The 25,013-nt window shown below is 41.0% G+C and overlaps 1 protein-coding gene across 2 annotated transcripts in view; it reads left to right on the top strand.

Annotated features, from left to right (window-relative positions):
• Positions 1-2,869: 2,869 nt before the first annotated feature.
• Positions 2,870-25,013, top strand: part of tafa5a (TAFA chemokine like family member 5a) — a 157,056-nt gene continuing 134,912 nt past the window's right edge. For both annotated transcript variants that reach the window (XM_005915696.3, XM_005915695.3), the window contains exon 1: positions 2,870-3,635. In XM_005915696.3, coding sequence (XP_005915758.1) covers positions 3,524-3,635 — 112 coding nt within the window. In that variant the 5' untranslated portion in view covers positions 2,870-3,523. The remainder of the gene's footprint in view (positions 3,636-25,013) is intronic.

Raw genomic sequence — 25,013 nt, 5'->3', positions numbered from 1 at the left:
TATGGTAAAATGGTTAACTCTACATTGTGAAACTACCATCAGGGTGTTTTTAAGACAAAAGTTGTTAATGTTGGATTAGAATGGAGATTGCTAAATGGAAGTAAATTCTAACTGCAACTGTACACACAGATGTGCTATCTGCCGGTCAGTAACAGATATAAAATACGATTTCAGTCACCAAAAATGAAGCATAAACTTTCCCTACAGCCTGAAGAAGGTGCAAACCCACATGTGTTGATGCATTTTTAATGCAACCAGCCCCCTGCAATAAAGCCTCTTTATTACTATAGCTTAAAGACCTCATAGAACCTTATTAGCACTTAGCACACTCAGACTCCAGGCTCACCTGTGGTTCCTGGATTCAGCAGATGCAACACTAGATGTAAAACTTTGCTTTTTGATAAAGCATGTAGTTCGGGCTGGGAGTCACGCTGCAGTAGGGCTTGGCTGATGGAGGCTTCCTATGATGCACTAAGCACTTCTTCACTCAAATATTTTCACTTCCTCTGCGTTTACACACCACTACTGTATTTAATCATTAGCCATATTAAATTCTGGCTCTCTATCAATAGTTTGCCTTCCATCCTGCCTCTCTCTCGCTGCCTGACTCTGGTTCTGCTGAAGGTTTCTTTCTGTTAAAAACTGTGAGTTTGGGGGGTTTATTTGAACAATGTAGGGTCTTTACCGTACAATATAAAACATCTTGAGGCAACTGGGGCTATATAAATAACATTTAATTTAATTGTACTGAAAATTGATTTAAATTAAATTGAATTACTTGTTCAAACCATGGACCTTGGGTGTCTGGATTAAATTTTTTTATGTCACTTTTAGGTGTGAATCTTTCCATTTTCACTTTTCTTATTATACACTCTTACAAACTCTGGTGGCACTTTTTCATGGCACAGACCTCTTTGATAGGTTGCATCTCACAGCAGCCCATATTATTTTTTAAGATTTCCATTTAAATGCTCCAAAAAGCCAACAACTACCACAAACATGGTGAAAATGTGGAAGGTGACCCTGGGTAGGTAGCTAGCATCTGCCAATAAATACCAACTTTTTAAGCTTTTTTAAACTCCAGAAAGTTCAATTATAAATTAATAACAAATTTAAAACAGTCGCTTTGGTACAAATGATGTTATTAAGGGGACGCTGTAAAGACCAAAGTTGTTTCTGTACCTGTGGTAAACTTTGTGTTTTCATGGCTGAGTCTATGAGGGCTTGAACCAGCCTTAAGTGTTAAGTGAGGCATGTCTGTTATTTCAGATTAATAACATTATAACCTCTAGAATATGGGTTTATAAGAACTGTTAAGGACACATACTGAACTTTACTGTTCAATTACAACCTGTTTTATTACACTTTGGTGCACTGCTACAACAGAAATGTATAGCGAACAAAGCTCGGAATCTTTATAAATGATATTTTTGGAATTGAGAGCTGCTCTTTTTGGCTTCATGGGAGCGTAATTCACAGTGATGAATATTTTCACCCTAAAGACAGTGAGATACAGTGGCCACAGACGTCAGGATTAGCACGCATGGTAGGTGAATACGTACTGTAGAGGCCTCCACGTTCAGGCTGCCAGCAGCCAGAACAGTTTCAGGCTCTGGCGCTGTCCGTGGTACCAGCGTGGCTCTGTGGGCTTAGCATTTGGCGCTGTCCATGGTACCAACGCGCCACTGTGGTGTCCGGCAGGCTGGCGGTATTTGTGGTGCTGAGGCTCCATTGCCTCGCTGTCCAAGGAGCTGTTCCAAACATGGTGGAGCTGTCCGTGGTGCTGAAAACTGAAAAGTCCTTCCAGAGAGATTGCAAGAATATTTAGCCATGTAATGACTAAACAATGACACCTAAGTTTAAGTTAAACACGTCCCGATTAATGTGCTGAATGATGGTTAAAAGCTATCTTTATGTAGAAAACCAGTGTTGTATTATAGCATGCAACACTAAAAAGCTGGAGGTCGTAGTGTGCTTTATAGGCTGTCTCTCGGTCAATGTAATGACACTGGGTTCATTTATATCCAGTATTACACAACATCGCCCCACTTTTAAAAATAATTGTATTAATGGGAGTACACCAGTGTGGCAAGGAAAAAAAAGGAGGCGCTGTTACTGTGGTTAAGATGGTTCGATGAGCTGATAACGTCACCATGCTCAATGCTGGCAATAAAACCCATTTATTTCAAACTGAAGCTTGTGCTCTTCCAGAGACGCTCAGTGACGTTTTGAGAAGATAAAAAAAAAAGGCTGTGCATGCACTGAGACCTCTAACTAATAATGACTGTATGATGTGTATGGAAAATCCCCACCACAGAGAAGCACATAAACAGCAGCACAAGCAGAAAAATATCGGACCCCCCCACCTCCTCCTCACACCCCCACATCATCACTTTGTTAGTATCGCCCCTGTGTGTCGATATATTGCTGAAATGGGACAAACTCATCTTGATGCCACTGCAAAATAGTTCAAATCCCACATTTGCTCCAGAACAAATATCGACCGTTCGCGGGACGATCTCACGTTTTCAGACGTGATTGATTGGTAAAAATCAAAGCGGGGTATGTGAAATCGATACACTGTAAGCTGTAATTCACGCCGATTTAACGACGCAAAGCGATTGCTTTGGCGTAACAGCAAAAGACGCGACCTCAAGTGGCTTATTGCCTGACGTAATATCGATTATGTGGATGTTTCACTTTAGGCAAAAACACTTGGAGTCGCACGGTGCGCACTTTTTTCCCTCTCCGTCTGCCTCTACCCCCTCCACTCTCCATCCTTCGGTTCCTTCTGTAAGCATGCTGTGGTCTTCATCCACTCTGTGCCCAAACCGAGAGCTTGAAGCACCCCTCCCCCCAATCTCTCTTTCTCTTTTATGACCAACCCTCTTTCATCCAGGCAGGCGTTTGTTCGCTGGATTTTATAAGAGCCTGTTTAATTACATATATATATATTTTTTAAACACAGTCTATGAGCTACAGTGTCGGGGCTGCTGAGACTGAAGAGAATCGAGGAAACCTACCACAGGTGAAAGGAGGTTTTACGACGCTGCGGTACAGATGATTGAACACTTTAGCAGTAACTCAGCGCAATCTCCCCGCTTACCCTGACTGAAACGGGGCGGAAATTGAGGCTAAAACACTTTGGAACAACTAAAAAGGGACCAAGTTCTGTTTCCGAGCGAATCTAAAACCCGCTGCGTTGTTTCCCCAACTGGGCTTTCTGTGGAAGATGTGACCTTTTCTGTTGCGCCCCGTGGAGAAAATCACTGCTTTTTTTCTTTTGTTATTAGTTCTTTTTTTTTTTTTTTTTCTTTTGTTTTTTCCACCCCCTAATCAGTTACTCGAGCTTGACATGTCTTTTTGTGGGATTACACGTGGAGATATGATCACTGTGAGAGACCGAGCTGGATTGTGAATTTACTGTCAGCGCTTTTTTTTCTTCTTTATTTTTTCTTTATTTCTTCTTCCTTTTTTAAAACTTGTCTCCATAACGAAGGAAGTGCTCTAGCTGTTTTCTTCAATGGCTTCAGTGTCAAGGTTGGGAAGACGCAAAGATGCCAGTCGCTGGCCGAGAATGTCGTCAAGTTTCTGGGCTGTGCTGCTCCTGACAGCGCTGCTGCTTCTCTATTGCGGTAAGTCCCGCCGCTTTCCTCTCCTCTCTCTGTCTGTCACACGCTCTCTATTTTGACCACACACACACCCACAGTGGGTGACCGTGCCATGTGGGAAGGCTTTGACAACAAAATTATGTGAGTGGTATTGGCAATCGCTCTTAGCGTATTGATCTCAGTAGTTGTCGACGTGTCATATTCTTCTTTTTTCCCCCTATTGAAAAACACGCACGGGGATCACAGCTGCGCGTGCACATACTCACTTTAAAGCCCCTTCCTGCTCCTATGTATGCAGACAGGCAGAATCAAGAGAAGCCCCTCACCACCACACACACAAATCCTCTCTCATAAAAAAACAGGGGAATGTGTCTCATTGTCTTGTGAAACTACTTTCTTTGGCTTGGAATAGGAGTGCGCCACAGGCCTAATTAAGTCTCATGTGACTCCCGTTAATTCTTATTCTATCTGTCTCTTCAACACACACACACACACGCACCCATCTATCTCTTAAAGCTTCTCAGACTGACTGAGTGAGGTCAGGCTGTCATGCATTTGTCATCTCTGAAACACAGAATCCAGAAGATATACATAACAAATTCACATAATGTTAAAAGGTACAAATCTTATTATTATTATTTTAAATTTATGAATAAACCCTTTTTAGTTGGACAAATAGTACTCCAGGCAGTAATTCAAGAGTGCCTGAGGATAACCTTATTAGGCAAATGTATGCAAGTACAAGCACACACACACACACACACGCAATTTGCTCCTCTCTCTCTCTCTTTTGGGCTACTTCTCTGGCCATGGCTGTCTTTTCATTTCTTGTTCCCTGGCACCCTCACACCTTCTCTCCGTCTTGCTTTCCTTCTCTCGCTCAAACCGTCTCTGACTCACTTATGAGGAGAAATCCAGCTGGCACACAGAGCTTCAGTCTGCTATGTGTGAACAAAAAAAAGGAGGCTATGTGCAATAGCCATGATAAGCTCATGGAAAAAAAGAGGAAAGGGAAAAGTTATTTCATTAGCAGCTGAGCTAATGGTTAATGTAATCACCCTGTCCTCCAGTGCATTAGCTATGCTGGTGCTGTAACAGATTCGTACTGTGATGCTGAGTTTTCCTTACAGCGATGTGAACCGACCTCAGCTCGTTCATTTCCTTTTTACCTTTTTTCCTTCTCTACAAAGGACACAAGATTGAGTTTGCTTTGTAATCACACAGACCTCAGGTTAATCAATGACAGGCTTAGTTTATAAGAGCCAAAGCTTCTGGAGGGGGGGCTTTTTATTCTTTTATGGTGCCTTCGGCCATGTGCCATTGATCTTCCGTTTGTGTCCAATCACGACACTTGGATGTTTGTTTCAGTCAGCAGTCTTGCTTTTTCCCTTTGCAAGGACCTCGACCTTTTTACCCAGTAACACTGTGAGCCTTCAGAGACTTAATAATCTGAGTGATAATCATTCCTGGATTTCCTCTTTTATGACCTCTTTACTCCACGCTGCTCAAACTGTGTTATTTGGTACCTTTTGTCCAACAGTCCGCCTTATGGGTATATTTCATTTTTGTTACCACCATTATTGGTCTATTAAACTCTAGTGCCGGGGCCGACTTTGTGTAATTTCCTCCCTTCTCGCTCCTCGTTTCATTTTTTTTCATTGTTAATTTCCAAACATTTGAACTTGCAACTCTGTAGATCGCACAACTCCCTTTCACTGTTAGCTTTGCCTTTCTTCTTGTGGGTTTGCTTTTACTCTGACCTTCCTCGACAGTGCAGTATTTCTGTTTTATACTTTTTGTATTTTTTTCTTACCCTCTACTTTGTTCATGTGTCCTCCTATGTCCCGGTCACACTGGGTTTGTTTGAGGTTTTTTTTTTCTTTTTTACATTTTTGTCCATCTTTGTCGCTGTTTTGTGCTTAACTTTCTTCTGCTTGAAATTTTTATGTTGTTTTCCCCCGACTCTTTGTAGCACTTGTTCTTTTATTCATTTCCTCTTTTTAACCAGATCTTTCAAACCAGTGGATCTCTGAGCTGAGCTGACCAATGCATGTCCTCTATGCTATTCTGTCTGAAGTCTCTGCTTTCTCAGCAGACTCTTCTCTTCTCTTCTCTTCTCTTCTGATTGTTGTTTATTTTACAACACAAGCATTCATTATCATATTGACTGCATCTCAAGACAAAATGATATTTGTGAGAGTGATCAATTCATTCTCACTACAAGATCAATATACATTAATGTAAGACAGGTGACATGTTTTTAGAAGCTGGAGCTTGTAAACCTTTGACAATTTTGTGTGAAAAATGACCGTTTTCAAGCAATTTGCTGATTAATATTCTACTATTGATTGATTGTCTAATTATTATTATTTTTAAATGACAGCTTTACTACAGCCTTCTACTCAAAATTAAGAAAGAAACCAATAAAACATGATTAACCATTGATTTGTGTATATAAATGGTAATAATCACATACACACATGGTAGTTATTCATATATATTCTTACAAAAATTGTCCACAGTTTGTAAAGGATTTCAAGTTTTACTAGAAATTGATGTCCATGTTACTCACATGCATACAGAACCAGCATAACTGAAAAATGAAGCCAATGCTGAAGTTTCTAGAATCTGCAGTTTTTCTAATGGCCTGCAGGGGGCATCTCCTCTGGTTGCAAAAGATGCCAAGTTGTATAGAAGTTTATCAGAAAATGTCACTTTGGCTTTCTTCATTTATGACCTCAGTGAATCCTTTCCAGATGAGATTATGGGATCAGTTCATAATCTGAGCCCATAAATTGGTAGGTGGTCCTACCAATTTCTAAAGTCTGATTATTTAATGCCTTGAGAGGAGCGTTTCCACCCTCACCATCTTTGTTGCAGAAAAATCAACCAACTCTCATCTTTCAGATGTGACGAGTAAGGGCAGGTCTGACTGTGAAACAGCTCACTGGCTATTGACCAAAGAGTGTGCAGTTTCATACTGCAGATAATACTTCAGTTTGAAACATAGCATGACCAAGATTTACAGAACAGATCTAACTTTTCATTCAGTATGATCCAAAATGAGTGACTGAACCAAAAACTCATCAGGAAAGTGTTTACAGAGATCAAGTTTAAAGGATGTTTTCCATGGACCTGTATAGAACTGGAAGTGTTTTTGCTATCAAAGACTAAAGTTCAGCACTGGTTTCATATCTATCTATCTATCTATCTATCTATCTATCTATCTATCTATCTATCTATCTATCTATCTATCTATCTATCTATCTATCTATCTATCTATCTATCTATCTATCTATCTATCTATCTATCTATCTATCTATCTATCTATCTCTATCTGATAGATAGATAGATAGATAGATAGATAGATAGATAGATAGATAGATACCAAGATACCAAGATACCAAAATAAGAAAGAAAATTCTCAAGTGTTTACAAAATGTGTTACATCTTAGAAAATGCATTTGTGTGATGGTTAGTAATGTATGGCTAATATCTGTGCCAAGGGCACTTTTGCTTTGCATTGTTGCTGTGTTTTACAGCCAAAAGGGTGGTGGTGGTGGAGCTCTGTGATTATGGCTATGACTCATATGGTGCCTGTCACCTAGAATCAACATCCAACTTCACACGATACGCTGTCCTCTCCCAGGCCCTCGTGAGAGGGAGAGATTGAAGAGAGAACAGAGAGAGGCACGGGGTGGAGGGAAGAAAGGGAGAGAGAGAGAGAGAGAGAGAAGCAGAGGCACCGAATAAGGTGAGAGCAGCAGGTGACTTGATATCCCCTCTAATACCTTGATAAGGAAAGCAAGTGAGGCAAGAAGAAAGAGATGGAAAAAAAGGGAGTATAAGGGGAAGGATGAAGGCAAAAGATATAAAGCAGTAAAGGAAAGACAAACCCTGCTGAGGGTGAAATAGAAGCCACGGTCAAGAGGGTGAAAGTGGCAAAAAAAACAAAACTGAAAGGAGAAGACAAACATGAGGAGAGGAGAAAAAAGTAAAAGAGGGAGAGATAAATAAAAACAAGTCAACAACTGAAGTATTTGGAATGTACGTGTCGGTACTGGAAACATTAATCACACCAGAATGCTCCAGTACCTTTTGATTACATTACAAAGAAGTCAACAACAACGACAACAGCAACAAACAATATTGTATTCTGTGCACTAGCTCCCTCATCTGGAAGCTCTCAGCCGTGCATTTGTTTGCCAATGGCGCAATTATGTATTCATGAGACTGTAGCCCTGCATGTGAGCTCGGGGGAAGGCGGATGAGAGAGCCCACAAGGGTAGCTAATCAGTATGCTAATCTTAGCTTGGGATGGCTAAGGAATGTAACACGGCTGTGGTCTGGGTCTGAACTGCAAACACACTGAGAGAGGCAGAGACAGCAGAGAGCGAGGTAAGACAGAGTAACAAGTAGAGAAACTGGAAGCAAGAGAACGAGGAGGAGGAAGTGATAGAGAGGAAGAAAGGAAGAGAGGTCACGCACAACTCTTTTCTTATAGCAGCCTTCATTTTTAGGCATGTAGCAACTGCTGATTCATTCTACCCTTGGATACAATGTTGCGTGCAGGTACATACACCTCTGGCACAGGCATATGAACACTCAGATCTGAGCCCTGAAAAGCAGAGACAGTAATGAACGTAACATCAAAGCAGGCACGCAGGTTACACCGGGGCACACAAACGAGCGCAACATCATCAAGGTCGTTCAGGAACATCAATCACCTATTTGCACATACATGACCACCCTGTAAAGATACAGACTTTAGAAAATGCTGAAAGGTCAGACACACACACAAAGAAACAAAAACAAACAAACACACACACACGTGCATGCATTCCCCTGCTGTCAGGCTCGAAAGCTTAAAGCCATTCTCATCACATCACTCTGTCGCTCAGCGTGGTATCCTGTGTTTCCTGCCTGTTTGTTTATGGGTCGCTGTACTTCTGCAGCTGTATCAATAGGTTGTTAACTGTTACTGGTTTACTGAGAATTGCAGGCCTGGGGGCATTTCAACCCATCGCCCAAAGAGCTCAAAACACACGGTCATGCATCTGTGGTGATTCGCCAAGGCTTGCATGTGCTCAAGTGCACACACACTTACACACACACACACAAACACACACACACAAAACCACACACACACACACACACACACACACACACCAAAGCACACACACACACACACACACACACACACACTCATAATCTGTTGCTGTTGCGAGGCTGGTTTGCCAGCGGAGAAGACAGGACTTGACTGACCTGAAAAAAAAGAAAAGACGCAAGAACTTGTAGGTGAACGCGCGCACTTATTTGAATATCTTATCCTATTTTCAGCATAGCCTGGAGCTTCTTCCTCTGCAGGGAGGGAGGCAGAGAGAGCAGCCACTGTCAGGGAACGGCAGAAAGGCTTGCAGATGGCCTGGGGACGCAAATTCATAAAGAGTCAACTTGTTGAGTTTTTCCACAGAGAAAGCAAAGAGCCACATTACGGACCGCCGGAAATGGGGCCAGGGATCGCATGCATATTTGAGCAACTTTTTAAAAGGTAGCTTTGCAAAATTTAAAGACCATGATGAGTGTCATTTGAAGGGGAGGAGGAGCGTTTGCTGTTATCGCGTAATGACCATACTACTTATCGGCAGTGTCGAGCTTAGTAAGGCGGAGACTAATATTGAGGCTTTGGCAACTTAGAGTATAAAATTTTAAGTGGATATGGAAACTTTTTTAGTGTGTGGAAGGATATGGCAGCATGACCACAGGCAGTATTTTCTGTTTTTCCTTGTTCTGTTTTACGTGTAGCACTTGTGTCAATTCATTGATGGTATCTGCTGTGTGGAAATGATCAGTACGTTTTTGTTTGGTGTGCTGTAAGTACTTTTGGCTCTCTCTAAGGCAATCTATCATCCTGTAAGTTTTAAAAAGGTTTGCACATTTGGGACTCTGATACCACTTCATAAATACTCTTGTTAATAAATCAGAATTTAATAGCTTATTTGCTAGTTTGTACAGCTCATTTTATATACGTATAACTTAGGTTCAACTGTGACTTTATGGGGAGCAATAGGAGTCTAATACTCAAGCAGTTGGTTGCATCCACTTTAGGTGACCTCTTTGGTCTACAACAAAATATTTTAGCAGCTAAGGGTGGGCTCTTATTACAATTTTGGAAAGACAAACTTTGTACTCTAAATACCTGCTAACTTTGCAGGTATTTAGAGTACCAAAGTACATAGTGTTTTCATTAGCTTCAGCTGTATGCTAATGAGCAAATATTAGCATGTTAACATACTAAATTAAGATGCTGTACTTAACATCACATTTGAATTTCAGAGAATGTAGGGAGAATAAGGCTAGGGCATTGTCGGAAGTTGTTCTTTAAATGAATTAGTAGGCTATCATTAAACAGTAAAAAGCTTGGTTAGCAAGCTGTAGCCATAAACTGGATGGGTGCTACACACAAGAGGTAATACCTGATAATTCGGGATAAGTAACACCCAGGTAAAGAGAAGGGCTGCAACTGACACCTGGCTATACTAAAATACTTGTATAGAAATGTTTAGAACTCTGGTGCATGTGTGAAAATGGATATTGTTACTATTACCAAACCACTGTTAGCATTTAACTCAAGCTAGTACTGTGCCTTAGTAGAACTTCATAGATTTACTTGCATGAAGAGGCTCAGTTCTGTTAAAGGAAAACATCAAACCAACGTTTTCTTAAAAACTTGAAAAAAAATCAGTTGATTTACATCAAAACACACATAACAAACAGAACTGCTTAGAAGTAACAGATGCATTGCTCTTCCACACCGTCACTGAATTAATGAATGCTGGCCTTTTAGGTAAATACTCTATTTAAGCCTTTTAGACATAAAACTCACAAATGAAGGTAAACACTCAGTTACATTCCCAGTACTTCTATTTCCGGTATTATTGATATGTATTTCTGGGCTTCTGGTTAATAATATTGATTTTAGGTATACAAAATACAAAAAATATGCACATACACTGTGTGCTGCAAACATGTAGTGACTGAATATCCAAGCAAAATACAAAGATGATGCTGACTTGTAAGAACAACCTGTTCCTCCAAAGCTGCTTTCATGGCCCCAGAACAGTTAGCAGCTACAACAGTTTGTGAAGTTGTTTACACAGAGATGCAGTAAAAGTTTCATCAAAGCTTCTTCCTTGTCTCCTTGCTTCATCTTCAACAGACTCTCCTTTTTTCTCTGTTCCATCACCTGCACCTTTGTAACCAGACTCTGCTGTGTAAAGGGGGAAAAAAAGAAAACATAGATGTCATAATGGCATGCTAATATGCTGTGACATTTACTTAATGTGAAAACAAATTGCAAAGTGTTTGCTGTTTGCAGTTAGGCAAAGTATCACCGTAGCCGCCTCCATGGCTAATTGCACCTTAAATGCTCCGTGTCCCATCGTGAATTAATTTGCTGTCGATGTGACTTTAATTACCATTAAAACCACATGTGCAATATTTACATATCATGTTATGAGTGGTGTATGACTGCAGGGCTCAACAGGTCACAGCTCAAAGAAAAGGGTTGTTTGTGTATAATAATTGTACATGGTATGCAAATGTGAACTTCTCGTCCAGCTCTCCAGTGACAATAAAAATGCGGATTTTCTTATTCCGGAGCCTCATTCTGAGCTTTTGACAGAGAAAATGTGATTAATGGTACGTTTTTTTGTAACCAATTCTGTAAATTGCGTGAGATGGCTTAATTGGGTCGAAATCCGGACAGAGACTCACGATGTGCTCCTGCCCCGAGAGGATTGGCGGATGTGCACTTGTGCTTGTTTTGCCTAGGGCTAGTGAGCCCATTCAGACAGAGATGCTAAAGCTACTCCCCTTTATTACTGCAAGAAGCAATTGCTTGGAAGAAAATGCCAGAATGGTGCTTTGAATTCCTGCAGGGGCCCATCACTGAGACTCAGCCCACGGAGCTGAGACAGCTAGCATCTGGAGCAAAGACATGGCGGTAAAGTGGAGAAAGGAATAGGGGGAGGAGGGAGATTTCAGAGAGAGAGGGAAAGAGGGAGCAGGATGGCAGGGAGGCAATGAGAATGAGAGAGTAGGGGAAGGAAGCGAGATAGACATAGCGCACATGGGAGACAGCGAAATGGTGAGCATGAGACAGAGAGAGCAAGGGGTTGACGGGGGAGCAGTAGAAAGAGCTTGGGGGGGGGGGGGGAAGGACGCGCAAGCAATGAGACAAAAGACAGACAGACGAGAACACTCAGACGGTCCACCAATTGACAGCCGGTTGGGGAATAAAGTCAGCTAACACAATGAAGCAGTCGGCAGACAGACTTGCCGCAGAGTAGCCGAGAGGCTCTCAGAAGTAGAAACAAATATTACATTAGAAGAGACAGAAGCCATTTGTCACAGTGGGAGGCCTGAGAGGTAGTTAAGCTGCAGAATATAGGGACCCGTGGCCTGGTTGATGCATGTCGCCACGAAGAGGAAATTGTGCTGAAGTCAACTCCGTTCAATCAATTGTCTGGTGTCCTTCAGTGACTCTCGTGCTTAACAAGATAACACCGGCGCAAAGTTTCGCCAGCCCAACTCTTGAGAACTTGTTATGGGGCCTTGAGGGCCTCCCCTTAGTCCTTTTCTTCCTCCTTTTCCTTCCATTCATGCCCACAGCTTGTCAGCCACACCATCTCCACATCAAGGCTACAGTTCAGTGTTAATGTTTTTAGAAGATAAATCTTTGGGGCGTTTATGATCTAAATGACAGCTGCACTCAGTCGGCACCCACATGCGAGAGACAGTTGAGATTCTGAAATGGTTTCAAGGATTGTCTGTCAGTCAGACACCTGGTGGCTTGGTCAGTCGGTCGGTCTGAGTTTTCGCTCTGTGCCCCACGGTGCATTACTTGGCCCTCGGTTTGAAATGGCTTATTTCAATAATAGCTGGAGTATGTATGTAACAACAAAAGCATCTGTTTTCTTACTTTCAGCCTTTACCTTTCTCCCTCTCCTTGTATCGTTCCATTCCTCCCTCTTTCCCTTTCTCCTTCTCCTCAACCTAAGCTGCTGACACTATGATTGATATGGAAATTACATTGTGCTTGCCCTCATTTATCTTGCAGCGTTGCTTGTTGCTGCTCCAACAACCATTTTGGGATGCAGAAACAAACTGATCTGCAGCTGCTGTTGCAGAGAGAAAAAGAAATATACAGTAAAGATTTGATTTGAGACCGTGTGTAGCCCAGTGGATGAGGAAGGTTTCCTGTTTTAATGGAAAAACTACCACTGTGCCTACGAGGCGGTAACCTTAATCTTTCCTGAGGCACATATGAAGTTTCGGAAGCAGCAAGTATTACTAACCAGATAAGTCAAACATATCATGGAATAGACAAATACATAAATAAAACAATGCAGTTAAAAAGCTAAATGTACTTATGGATCTAAAACCTTTTTGGTTTTTCTTGTTTTGTTTTTTTACCTCCAAGTCACCCATGAAAATAAATTTCTATATTCCATGTCCTTTTTGGGGGTCATAGCACACATTTACTCTAATTATTCTGCAGTCAAAACAATTTCCATTTTCTTCTTTTATGCAGTTGATTAAATGCCACCAAAAAGCTGCCAGATTACCCCTCTTTGTCTACTGAAGAAATATTAAACTGGATGCTCCTCAGCACAAATAACAATATGAACTGCCACATTCTGAATGTCTGTTATCATTTTAGCTCATTAACAACTGATCCAATGGAGCCACTTTTAACCGCTCCCTTATTGCAAGGGAGTCACCACAGCAGGTTCAATTCCAATTTTATTTAAATAGCACTAAATCCCAATAACAATTGTCTCAAGGCGCATTATATATTCTAAGGTGAAGACTTTACAATAATGCAGAGAAAAAAGATGAAAACTCCAACAATCATATGACCTCCTATGAGCAAGCGATTTAGTGACAGTGGGACAGAAAAACTCCCTCTTAACAGAAAGAAACTTCCAGCAGAACCAGGCTCATGTAGGGACAGCCATCTGCTGCAACCAGTTGGTTGGTTGCTGTTTAAGAGAGCCAGAGATGAATAATAACTAGTGATTAAATGTAGAGTGGTGTATAAACACACTCCATAGCTCCATATATTTGATTTGGAAAAGTTTTACACCAGATGCCTTTCCAGACACAGCCCCAAAGAGGAGTGGTTTATTTGGCAAAGAGTGAACCAGTGACCTTTTATTTGCCAAGCTAATATGTAACCCAGTACACTATGGCGCTACACTACTTACTGAGCCAGTAGAAGTTCTGATTTCAGGTGTTTATTCATTTAATTTATGCATTTATGACACCTCTATTACAACAAAGTTACTCAGCTACCCAAGTTATTCCCATCAGTCCGTTTGTCCATCCATCCATCCATCCATCCATACATACATACATCCAGCCATTCAGCCATTCATTTTCTTCCATTTATTCAATATAGCCACTGTGCAATCAGCCACTGGTTTCCCATTCTTCTGTCATTTAGATGGCAGTCTAGAATTAACACCAGTCACTTTTTTTTTTTTTTTTCTTAAATGACATCAGAAACAGCAGTATGCGACATTACGTGATGGCAGAGCTTCAGTTCATCCTTTGTCATTTTTTTTTTTTAATAAATAGGACAGGGGGAATGAATGAGAGAAAGAGGGGGAGAGAAAGAAAGAAACCAAAGGGGAGAAGAGATGGTGAGAAGGGGGGGGAAGAGAGAGAAAAAAAGAAAAAAAAACAAAAAAAACCCTCCTGGGTCACCTGTATGAAGAAAAAACAAACAAACAGTCAGCTAATGCTATCAAACCTGGTTAGAAATTACTGCTACTGTTTGGGTACATTGCACAGATAACTAAGATAACTGATAATTAGTGTGACATAAGTTGTAAATAAAACGCTAGTTCTTCACTTTACAAAACTGCAGCACATTCTTCTTGTCATTCTTTTTACATTAAATGGAAAATATAACGGCACCCGCTGGTGGGCTACCAGCCTACTAATGGCCAACTTTCAATCTTAATGTAATTTGAACTGGTAAGTTGTGAAAAATGAATCCCCCGACAGTTGTCATGATGGAAGACATCAGCTATAACGGCCTGTTTGTTGGCTGTAAATATGTTTATTTCTGTCATGAAGTTGGGCATTGTGACATTGGAGTTTTTGAGTCACTTTTGGAGCCAGCCTGAAGTGGCCATTAGTGGAACTGGATTTTTGGCAGCTCCTAAATGGCTTCACATGTCCTATGGGATACAAGTCTCTCTAGTTAGGATGTTATTAGAAGGTAACATCCAAATAGCTGTATCCTCTGTACAGCTATTATTTTAAACTGTGACATATGAAAAAAATTTCTCCTGTGATAAATGTGCTTGTTTGCTTGATGTTACTCATTTACAGTCAGAACGCCACTCTCTAATCCAACAGATGTTCGAGATGTGACATAAAATTCTGAAGGCAGCAAGTTTCATTGGAGTTTGGAAACTCAGTAAAGTTGCCCACTGGAGTTTCTTTTTGCAATGCGAATGATGGAGTCTACATTAGTTAGGATTTAAAAACCACAGTGTATAATCCTGACCCCACATTACAGCAGCAGGTAAAACAGAAAACACAAGAGGATGTTTCTGCCTAGAAAGAGACGAGGCAGTCAGATGAAATAAGTAGCTACGGTGAACTGTTGCAGTTTTAGCTTCTTGTGAGTCTCTTAAAGCTTCCTGGAACCTTTAACAAAATTTCAATGCAAGATGTTAATTTGATAGATGTATTTTTCTACCTTTTAACAGTTGTGTGAACAGCAGAAGAATGATGGGGCATCTCTACTGATGGGTATTTTATGGTATAGTTAGAGTACTCACTTTACAGCCTAGGCCCCAGTCATCACCAGCTAGAATTGTCTCTTGTACAGGTGTGTCCCTCTGCAATATACTTCTTCCAGAACATTGCCATTGCCTGAACACTGAGCTCAAAATGGGCAGAATCTCTCCCTTTTGCTCTGATTATTACCAAAGTAAGAATTACCAATCAAGATGGAAGCAATAGAAGCCTAAACAGTTTTACACCACTACTCAAGTAGTTCATGGCGAAATTTACATTGAATTAAGCCAGTTGCTAATCTAAAAACCTTGTCATATACATGTTTGCTTATGCTGTCCAGGTCTTGTGCCCAATGACGAGCATGCTAAGCTGACGGCTGCCATTTTTGTATCAACTGCTTTGCATATTGTGTTTGGCCAGTTTCACTCAGACTAAACCACCTAAGGAAGTGTCAGGTGTCTCCTAAAAATTGCTAAAGCATAAATTTCCTCATATATTTTCTCTTCATATCAGATCGTTTTAGCGAGCCTTGCACTTCTGTGACCCCAAATTGTGCTCTAGACACTCCAAAAGCCATACTACTTTGATGATCTGGTCTAGAAGTACACTCATGCAGCACTAGCTGCTTGCAGAGATGTCTTTTTATTTTTTTAGAAATATGAATAAATACACTGCTGTGGTTTGTGCAAGTTAGATTATTTTGTCAGCCATCACCTCTGGGGCCCTGTCGTGTAAAAGGAGATCCCCGTCTTCTTTTTTTTCTCTTTACCCTCGTGACACAGTCTGAGGGAGAGATGGGCAAGACAGAGCTAGAGAGCCAGAGATGCAAGCGAGGAAACTCAGAAAAGAGTGTGAGAGGCAGAGGGGTGGGACAGAAGGTTAGTACTGCTGCAAGGGATACAGTAGAAAATGTTGCCTGAAAGTGTTCACTGAGCTGCGGCAGTCTAACTCCTGCTGTTACCCCTAGACATGCTGAAGCATGCTTCTTTATGCATGCATGGGATGCTGGAGGAGATTTTTTTTTATTTCTCTCATGCACTCTTGCTATCTCAGTTACCCCCACCCACCCACCCACCCCACTCCTCAGTGCACACACTCTCCCCACAAGCCACTGTCAGTGATAAACCCTTCCATTGTCATAGCGACAGCATAACATGCGAGTTATGTCTGCCTCTTTAGGTTTGAAGAGCTCATTACAACATCTGTGCAGAGATCCTATGGGCAACATTTCACTGTATGTGACATGACCAGTGTACTGTAGGCAGCCAGCTTACTGCATTCAGTTAAAAGTCATGGTTTCTTTTTATTTCATGCTGTTAACTCCTCCCTGGGTTCTATTCGTGTAAGATATCATCTGGGAACGCATTCAGATGGTACAAATGCACAAATGACACGTTTTGACTCTGATAATTTAATACGATATTGGACTAACGCTGAAGAAAACATCTAATGTAATCTTAGGCAAAAAACAGAACATTGTCAGTCATGAAAAAGATACAATCTGCATAATTTCAGGGCCATTGCTGACCAGATGGCCCCTGTGTGAATGTGATTTTTGCTCAACCATTCATAGCTGTGTCTTTAACGGGAGCCAAGTTCTTTAAATCATCTACATTTATTCTGCTGAAATGGGTGCAGAAATTTTAAATCTTACAATCTGAATGAATTACTTTCTAAACTATCAGTCTGCATTGAATCGTCCGCAAAATTCAGTTCCTATTTTACTGTTCACTGTTTGAAAAGTTTTGCTACATAAATGTAAAAAGGTGTAATTGCTGAGCTCTCCATTCTTCATGTGCTTTGTGTTGTTAGGTTCAGGGAATATTAAAGGGCAGGTAAAATATGTAACTTTGTTTAAACCGGTTAAAGTTAACAGATTGTCTTAGTGACAGAAATCCTTGCCTTGATGTCGGTGTAGTGACCCAAGGCTATGGCAGAGGCCCGAGTTCAAATCTGCTCCAAAGCCATTTACAGCATGTCTACCCTCTGCTCTCTCTCCTACCTTTCCTGTCTTGTCTCCATTGTTATATAATCAGTAAAGACCCCCAAAGTACTCCTTTCCTTATCCAAACTAATCTCACCTTTTTACTTATCTCAAATTTGCTCACAACAACTATGAAGAGATTGTGAAAAGCGTTGTTATAGATAATAAAAAACAATATCGATCAGCTTAAAACTCAAAATATTTGTCAATTTATTGACTGAACAACTTCAAAAATGGATTAAGTGATTTAAAAACATGAAATTACATTAGACTTTAAGGATTTGACCTTTACAAAGTTCAGAATTATTATTTGTCATTGCTTTATTGTATTTGGGTTGGATAGCACTATAACTTGTTAATGTTGGGGTAAAGGTTTCGAAATAAAAAAGCTAAAAAAAATATTGTGATGATCTTATGTAAATATATTACCATGTAATTATCAATTATTATGTTTGGTAATAACAATGTTGGTAGTTTGCATTAAGTTACCAAACTACTTTTATTAATTTCAACCTTTAAATCAGTTTTCCTTTATTTTTTCCTCCTTATTACTGTGTTACATCAATTTTGGTCTATACTGATACCAATCAATTAGAATCAATTAGTTGTTGTTTTTTTTTAAATTGGGTAATTATTGAATTAATACCTTTTGTACTGAACAGTTACCCCATGTAGAGTGCCAGCATGTAAGAAGAAGAAAATGAATCTTCAACTGCTGGTGTGCAGAAAATAACCAGCTACAGCTGCAAGATGCTGCACTGAGCAGTTTAACTTTTGAAGTACACTTCCTGACTTGACTTGACTATGAATGTTCCTATGATTCTTTAAGCAGCATGTTAACCTATAAATTAAAATAGTGTTTTTGCACTGTGATATTATTTATTTAGGATCTAGTAATCATTCTCAACCACTGCCATTGGCTTGGGATTTTGAGTCTTCCCCCTCCAATCATGTAGCTGTCAGTCACATGTTATGGTGTACATATTGCAGGGGGAAATTTTCAGTAACCGTTTTGCACATACATTACGAGCATATGTACATTTTGTATTGACAGCTGAAAAATCAATAATGAGATATTTCTACAGATTTGTTACTTGGTGTCGTGTCCACCAAGTAACAAATGGCACTGTACCTCCTGCACCTCTCAAATCATGAATAATTGCAACTCTATAGCAATTGTGTAATTGCTATAGACCAAATTGTATATCATTGACTCAGGGCAGTACTGAATTCCATATATAATACTGGGGGGTGATTTCATTTTGATGAAAAATGATCTGTTATCACAGGAAGATGCATGTGTCATCCGCTCCCCAATTAAATCAGAAGCTTTCTGTAGCAAACGTTGTTTGATGAATCAATCCTACACACTCACATAAATGTAATTACTTCATTGGTCAATGTCTGGGGAGACCACATTGAGCTCTGTGTACCCAAAGCTTCAACAGAAAAAATGAATGGAGAGAACTCCTCACCATTTCACCCTCCTCTTCATCTCCTGTAGGATCTGTCCCGTACAACTTAATTATAAGTATAATCATTCCGTAAGAGCAAAAGTTATCCCTTTATCAATTCCGTTTGGCCCCTGGACGACATTACAAGCAGGATATGAGTTTCACATCAAAGTAGCTTGTACCCCCATTCATACCCACCTACACCCAAATACACATACACAATTTATCACTTTGCAGCACTCTACCAAAGAAGGGCATGTATTATTCAACAACATGCTAACGTCAATTAAAGAGGGATCACATAAAAAAAATGAGTCATTTCTTTTTTTAATTCTCCTTACCTCTCAGCTATTGTGGTGGGGGTGGAGGGTGGTTGACATCTGTTGTTATGGGTGCTGTTGCGGAAAGGTGGTGATCATACGACGGGTGTTCTGGTTTTTTTTTTGTATTCTAATCCCATCTTGCATAGAGAGGACAGATGTTGGCAAGCTAATTAACAAATCCTTGGGCGATGTTGAAGTACGTCTTCGCGTTCAGAGGCTGCGGGAGGGAAGGGAGATGTTTTGTTGGATCATAGACTGTCAGCATATCAATACGCAAACATGCACATGTAACTAGTTTATGGGTGCCGGTAGTAGCATTCACTCTCTCCCCTCCGCCACCGCCAACTAATTCCCCAGCTTCTGGAGTGACACGTGAGTCTGAGAGCAAGGGAAACCAAAGTGAGAGACACAAGGCACAGAAGAGGTGGGGTGGCTCTCTTTCCATTTCCTGTTGACACGGCATGTCATCACCAGCCATCAGCTGTTGCTGTTTTATGTGCAGTGAGACGGAGGCATCATATTATTGCTTTGATGAATGTGATAAAAAGTAAACAGAATATTTCAACACTTTTGCATCAGAGGGGTATGTAATAACTTGGAATTCATTTTCACAGCAGTTGTTTTAATAGATTTTAATTGGGACATAAGTGCATATTAAACATCTCTGTCAAGTGCACTGATGCATGTTTCCCCCTTTTACAAGTTGAATATCCAGTCCTTCCTAAGCTAGCCCATCCTGGATTTGATTCCAGTCTTTCTCCCTTTAGGACAGGGGTCCCCAACTCCAGGCTTCGAGGGCCGGTGTCCTGCAGTTTTTAGATGTGTCCTTGATCCAACACAGCTGATTCAAATGGCTAAATTACCTCCTCAACATGTCTTGCAGTTCTCCAGAGGCCTGGTAATGAACTAATCATTTGATTCAGGTGTATTGACCCAGGGTGAGATCTAAAACCTGGGGGACACCGGCCCTCGAGGCCTGGAGTTGGAGACCCCTACTTTAGGACATGCCTGAAAAATGCAACTTAAGAGGAATTCAGGAAATATGGTAGTTAAATGCCCAAACCACCTCACCTGACTCCTTTTGATGTGGAGCCCAGATACCTGTTGGGGAAATGTCAGTTCTCCCACTTGTATCCACAATCTCATTCTTTTGGTCATTACTCACATCTCGGGACTATAGGTGAGGGTAGGAATAGAGACAGAGATAAACTGATAAACCGACATCTGTAAATCTCCCACTCCACTCTTTCCTCACTTATGAATGAGACCCCCAAGACACTTAAACTTCTCCACTTTGGGGAGCAATTTGTTCCTGACCCAAAGTGGGCACCTTTTGCCAATTGAGAATTATGGCCCCAGATTTGGAGGTGCTAATTCTCATCTCTAGTGCTTCACACTTGGCTGCAAACCACACCAGTGTGAATTGAAGGTCATGGCTCGATGACACCAACAGAACCACATCATCTGTGGAAAGCAGAGACGAGATACTGAGACCACTGAACCGGGAAAAAAAAGAGAGAAAATTATTGGTCAAAGCAGCTAACAGTAGCCCGAACCCTTCCACCCCTTGGCTCCATCTAGACAGTTTTGACCCTATGTACACTTTAATCTTTCTTTGAAGGGAAACACTGCCAATATTTAATATAGTACAATACAAAAACCATTTTAGGCCAGTTGGGGAAAATGAAAACAAACAGCATTAATTTAGAATTACGTTGCTATTATCATTCACTCCCTTTTATGCACTTGGTCTCCATCGCATCCTTAGTGATATATCGGTCTCTTCAGCTGCCCCATTAACCTGTGTTAGAAATCAAATTAAAAAAAAGAAGAAGTCAGCCTTATCACAGCGACCCTTGTATATAGTGGGTGATCGTGGCTCAAGAGTTGGGAGTTCGCCTTGTAATCGGAAGGTTGCCGGTTCGAGCCCCGGCTTGGACAGTCTCAGTCATTGTGTCCTTGGGCAAGACACTGGCCCTCTGACCACCACCAGTAGGCAACGGTGGTGGTCAGAGGGCCAGTGTCCGGCAGCCTCGCCTCTGCCAGTGCGCCCCAGGGTGCACTGGCAGAGGCGAGGCTGTGGCTACAATGTAGCTTGCCATCACCAGTGTCTGAATGGGTAGATGACTGGTTGTGTAAAGCGCTTTGGGGTCCTTAGGGACTAATAAAGCGCTATACAAATACAGGCCATTTACCATATATAAGCAATGAGATAGACTGAAGACAAAAACTAAAGCTGCTGGCCAACTGATGATCTGAGCCAAGAGAAAGATTAATGACAATTCTCTTCAACTTCATTACAAAAATGTGGCTACTTTTATATTACAATGTTTTTTTTTTTTTACTTAAACAGTTAAATTAAAGCAGCTTTAAAGATTTGTATTAAGCGAGCATCTGGCTTCAATTATGAGAAATGTATGATGGTTATTTTATTTTATTACCCATACTCAAAATCCAAAAATCAGCAAGTGTCTTCTGAATTGTTTTTATTGCAGTTTTTGTAAGAACCTTAATTGCTTAAAGTGCTCTTTTCTCTCATTGCTATTTATCTTTAATACTTTTTCCATAGTTTTTGTCCTTTGTCTTCAAAGCTTCAAGAACTAGATCCATCCATTCTTACACTTATCCAGTTAATGATCACAGATGGGATGGAGCCTATCCCAGCTGTCATAGTACTAGAGGCACGGATACACCAAAGAAAAGTCACCAGTCTGTCACAGGGTCAAAAAAAGTACATGAAATTTGACTAATTGTCCAAAAGATTCCTAATGGATAATGAAAGAGATAATTAATGGATCTGATACATGTTTGTTGCTTTGTGTTATCTTATGCATTGGAGTCAGAACTAAACAATGTGCGTCACGGTAGCTTTAATTATAAACCTGCAGGTAATTTGTCTCAAAACTCACTTTCTCTCTCAGTTTTCTTCCTTTTTCTCTCTTTTCTCTCTCTCTCTGCCCATTTTTGTGCTGTTGACTCGACTCACGCTGGCCTGTGGGCCTCTGGGTTGACATTTGCTTTTACGTCTGCACTTTAGTTGATTCAGCTTTAAGCGTTTGACCAGAGGGCTGAACGTCCGCTGACCCTCACGAGGAACTTCACCCGCCCTTGTGATGGCGACAGCTCACAGGAATGCAGAGCGTCAATGATTCGGTTATTAAGTAGGTGTTTAGGGCTCAAGGGGAAACTTGGGGCACAGATGGATACATTTATATACTTAGACCTAATTATACACACCATCAGACTCACTGTCACTTTTCTAGTCTGTCTTCATTTTTGTCATTTTCACACAAACAAGCACACTAGCTTACACTGTTTGTTATTACACTAATATCCTGCAGGTTTACCTTTACCTCCCACCAAATTTAACCCCACCTACCTTTTATCTTCATGCCCACAAGTACAGTTAAGGAGAATGACGCACACACATAGCCCGACATACACTACGTTCAACCATCTACATAGAGTATGCAAATTCACAAGATTGCGGAGAGAGGGTACCAAATAATGAATCCTCTTCCTACTATTGCAGGGGGATGAATGGCCAGGAGGGTGGAAATAGAATTCCTCGATTTCATAACCCCTTTCTTTTGTTGTATTGTCCTTCTCTGTAACGAGGTCACCTCAAATCACTCCTCACGCATGCTGGAAATCAGGGAACAGGAGTATGTTAAGGGAGGAAAGGGGAGAGAATGAGGTCTGAATGTAATGTCAGAAATTCAAAGGGTTCTCTGGGGCCAATCTTAACTGTGCAGATATAGTAGAAAATGTGTTGATGTCTTTGAAAAGCCGCATTTCAACCTGCGCCGTGCTCGGAATGAATACGAATTGTGATGCGATTCTGAATGTCCGGCTGGAGTGTGTGTGCGTGAAAGCGGTTTTGTTGAGGTTTTCTGGTGTGAACTCGGAGCGTGTGAATGTATTGTGCGACTGAAATGAATTATCAGAAGCTTACGAGGGAAACACGCCTTTGAATATACATGCAGGCTTCCGGCCCATCTTTCAATCTTTCTCCTTTCCCCATTTGCAGACACACATACACACACACACCTCCTCCACACTACACCTATAGCCAAGGGAAGGGGCACTAAGTTCTCATCCTTCGGGAACCACCAAGGGAGATTAACTTGAAGTATTTCTCCCTGCATGGTGGTTCACTTCTGTAGTGCATCTAATCTAATGCACACATTATTCAGCGAGGCTCTGCATCTATTAATGGAGAGCACAGCGAGATTTATCGCCCAGGTTTAACTTTATGGTAAAATAGCACATTAAGCAGATGATATCGCAGCATATATGAAATGATTATGCTGGCTCGCCAATAGAAAAAAAGAGGCTGAGGGGACCTGCTTAATTAAATGCAAGGTTTGCTGGTATACATCAGTTTTTCCCCCACTTAATGTAAACTGTGAGGATGGAAGCTCTTTTTCCCTTTTGCTCCCCTTTTACTTGTAAAGATCTGATTTTAATGTTTCATCCCGTCTCCTCCCGCTCCCCCTCCTTCCTCCCTTCTTACTCTCCTTCTCTGCTGTGTCATCTCTAGAAGCCATTGTGCCTTAATTTTGTCTCAAATTTCCCCCTGCTTACAGGATTTTCGCAAAATACGAGCCAAATGGCTTTCTCCCACAGCAGTTGTAATCTCCTTCTCGCCACAACAGAATATCACGCTTGAAGTCCATTAATACTCCAAAAATCGTCTGCTTGACGCTAAGAGTTTGCACTCAGAAGGGTTTAAACTGACACATTATTGACAAACTGGGAGTAATGAGGGCTCTCAGCGGAAAGCCACGACCTTTGTGTGAGGACACGCACTCTGTCAATGGTCACATTCAGGCTGCCACCCATTCCCGATGTAGTACAAGCATATAGGCCTCCGAATTCAACAAGAAATCCCAGCATGTAGTGTCACGCTTAACAATGTGCCATGTTACTTGTAAAGTGCAGAAGCTGTTTCCTTACGGGCATGCAAAATTTAGGTCCTGTTTGAGAGAGACGGATTTGAGCACAACGCAGTGGCCTTTAAATAAGCCATAGATTTCTTCTCTGTTTTTTTTTTATCAGGGTGAGCATACAAACCCTGGGATAATTCAGGCAGAATTGAATGCTCACTCTATTTTTTCCGTCCTGCTCCTCAGAGCTCCCCGAAGCTTCTTTATTGAATAGCCCTAGATGTTGTAAAAGGAAAGTGGAAAGGGACCACCAGTGCTGCCAGAAATGCAATGATGGCTCCAGGGTGAAGCAGTCAAGGCATTAGTGTGTGATGGGTTTGCATACTGCAAGATGAGTGTATATATTATATGCACACGCTTTATATTTCATGTGAGTGAAGTTAAGATCAGAGCGCTTCACAATATAAAAGAAAGACAAAGCATTAAAGCTTAGCTATTTGCTAGCTTAAAGAAAACATAGCCTGTATCCCCACTTGGGCAAAGATCATTAAATGCTGCTATATTAATGGTGCTATTAATGGTGTGTGTGTCTGTGTGTGCCAAAACCTTTTAATGGTTGCATCATAAAAAATAATGGCAAAAAAAGGGAGGCGGGTATAAAGTTGACACATCACCTCTGAAAAGCCCTTCAAGCTAGTAGGGGAGAATTTGTGCATCTCATTTTGAATACTTTAGGTAGTATACATTCATGGCGTACAGTGTGTATGCTACATCATGCTTGTGTAGTACATTACCCTTGACAAAGTAGTGTAATATTTGCATATGATGACAGATATCGCGGCAGCTACAACAGTTTGTGAACATTTGATCCTTGTTGTGCAACTGACAACACATTCTTGTACTCTGAAAATGTTTTTTACACACAGACACTA

This window comes from Haplochromis burtoni, unplaced genomic scaffold (assembly GCF_018398535.1).
Source record: "Haplochromis burtoni strain Fernald_Lab_line unplaced genomic scaffold, NCSU_Asbu1 Contig_14, whole genome shotgun sequence".
Lineage (NCBI taxonomy): Eukaryota > Metazoa > Chordata > Actinopteri > Cichliformes > Cichlidae > Haplochromis > Haplochromis burtoni.
Note: the sequence above shows the minus strand (reverse complement) of the source record. Positions and strands in the feature narration are given on the sequence as shown.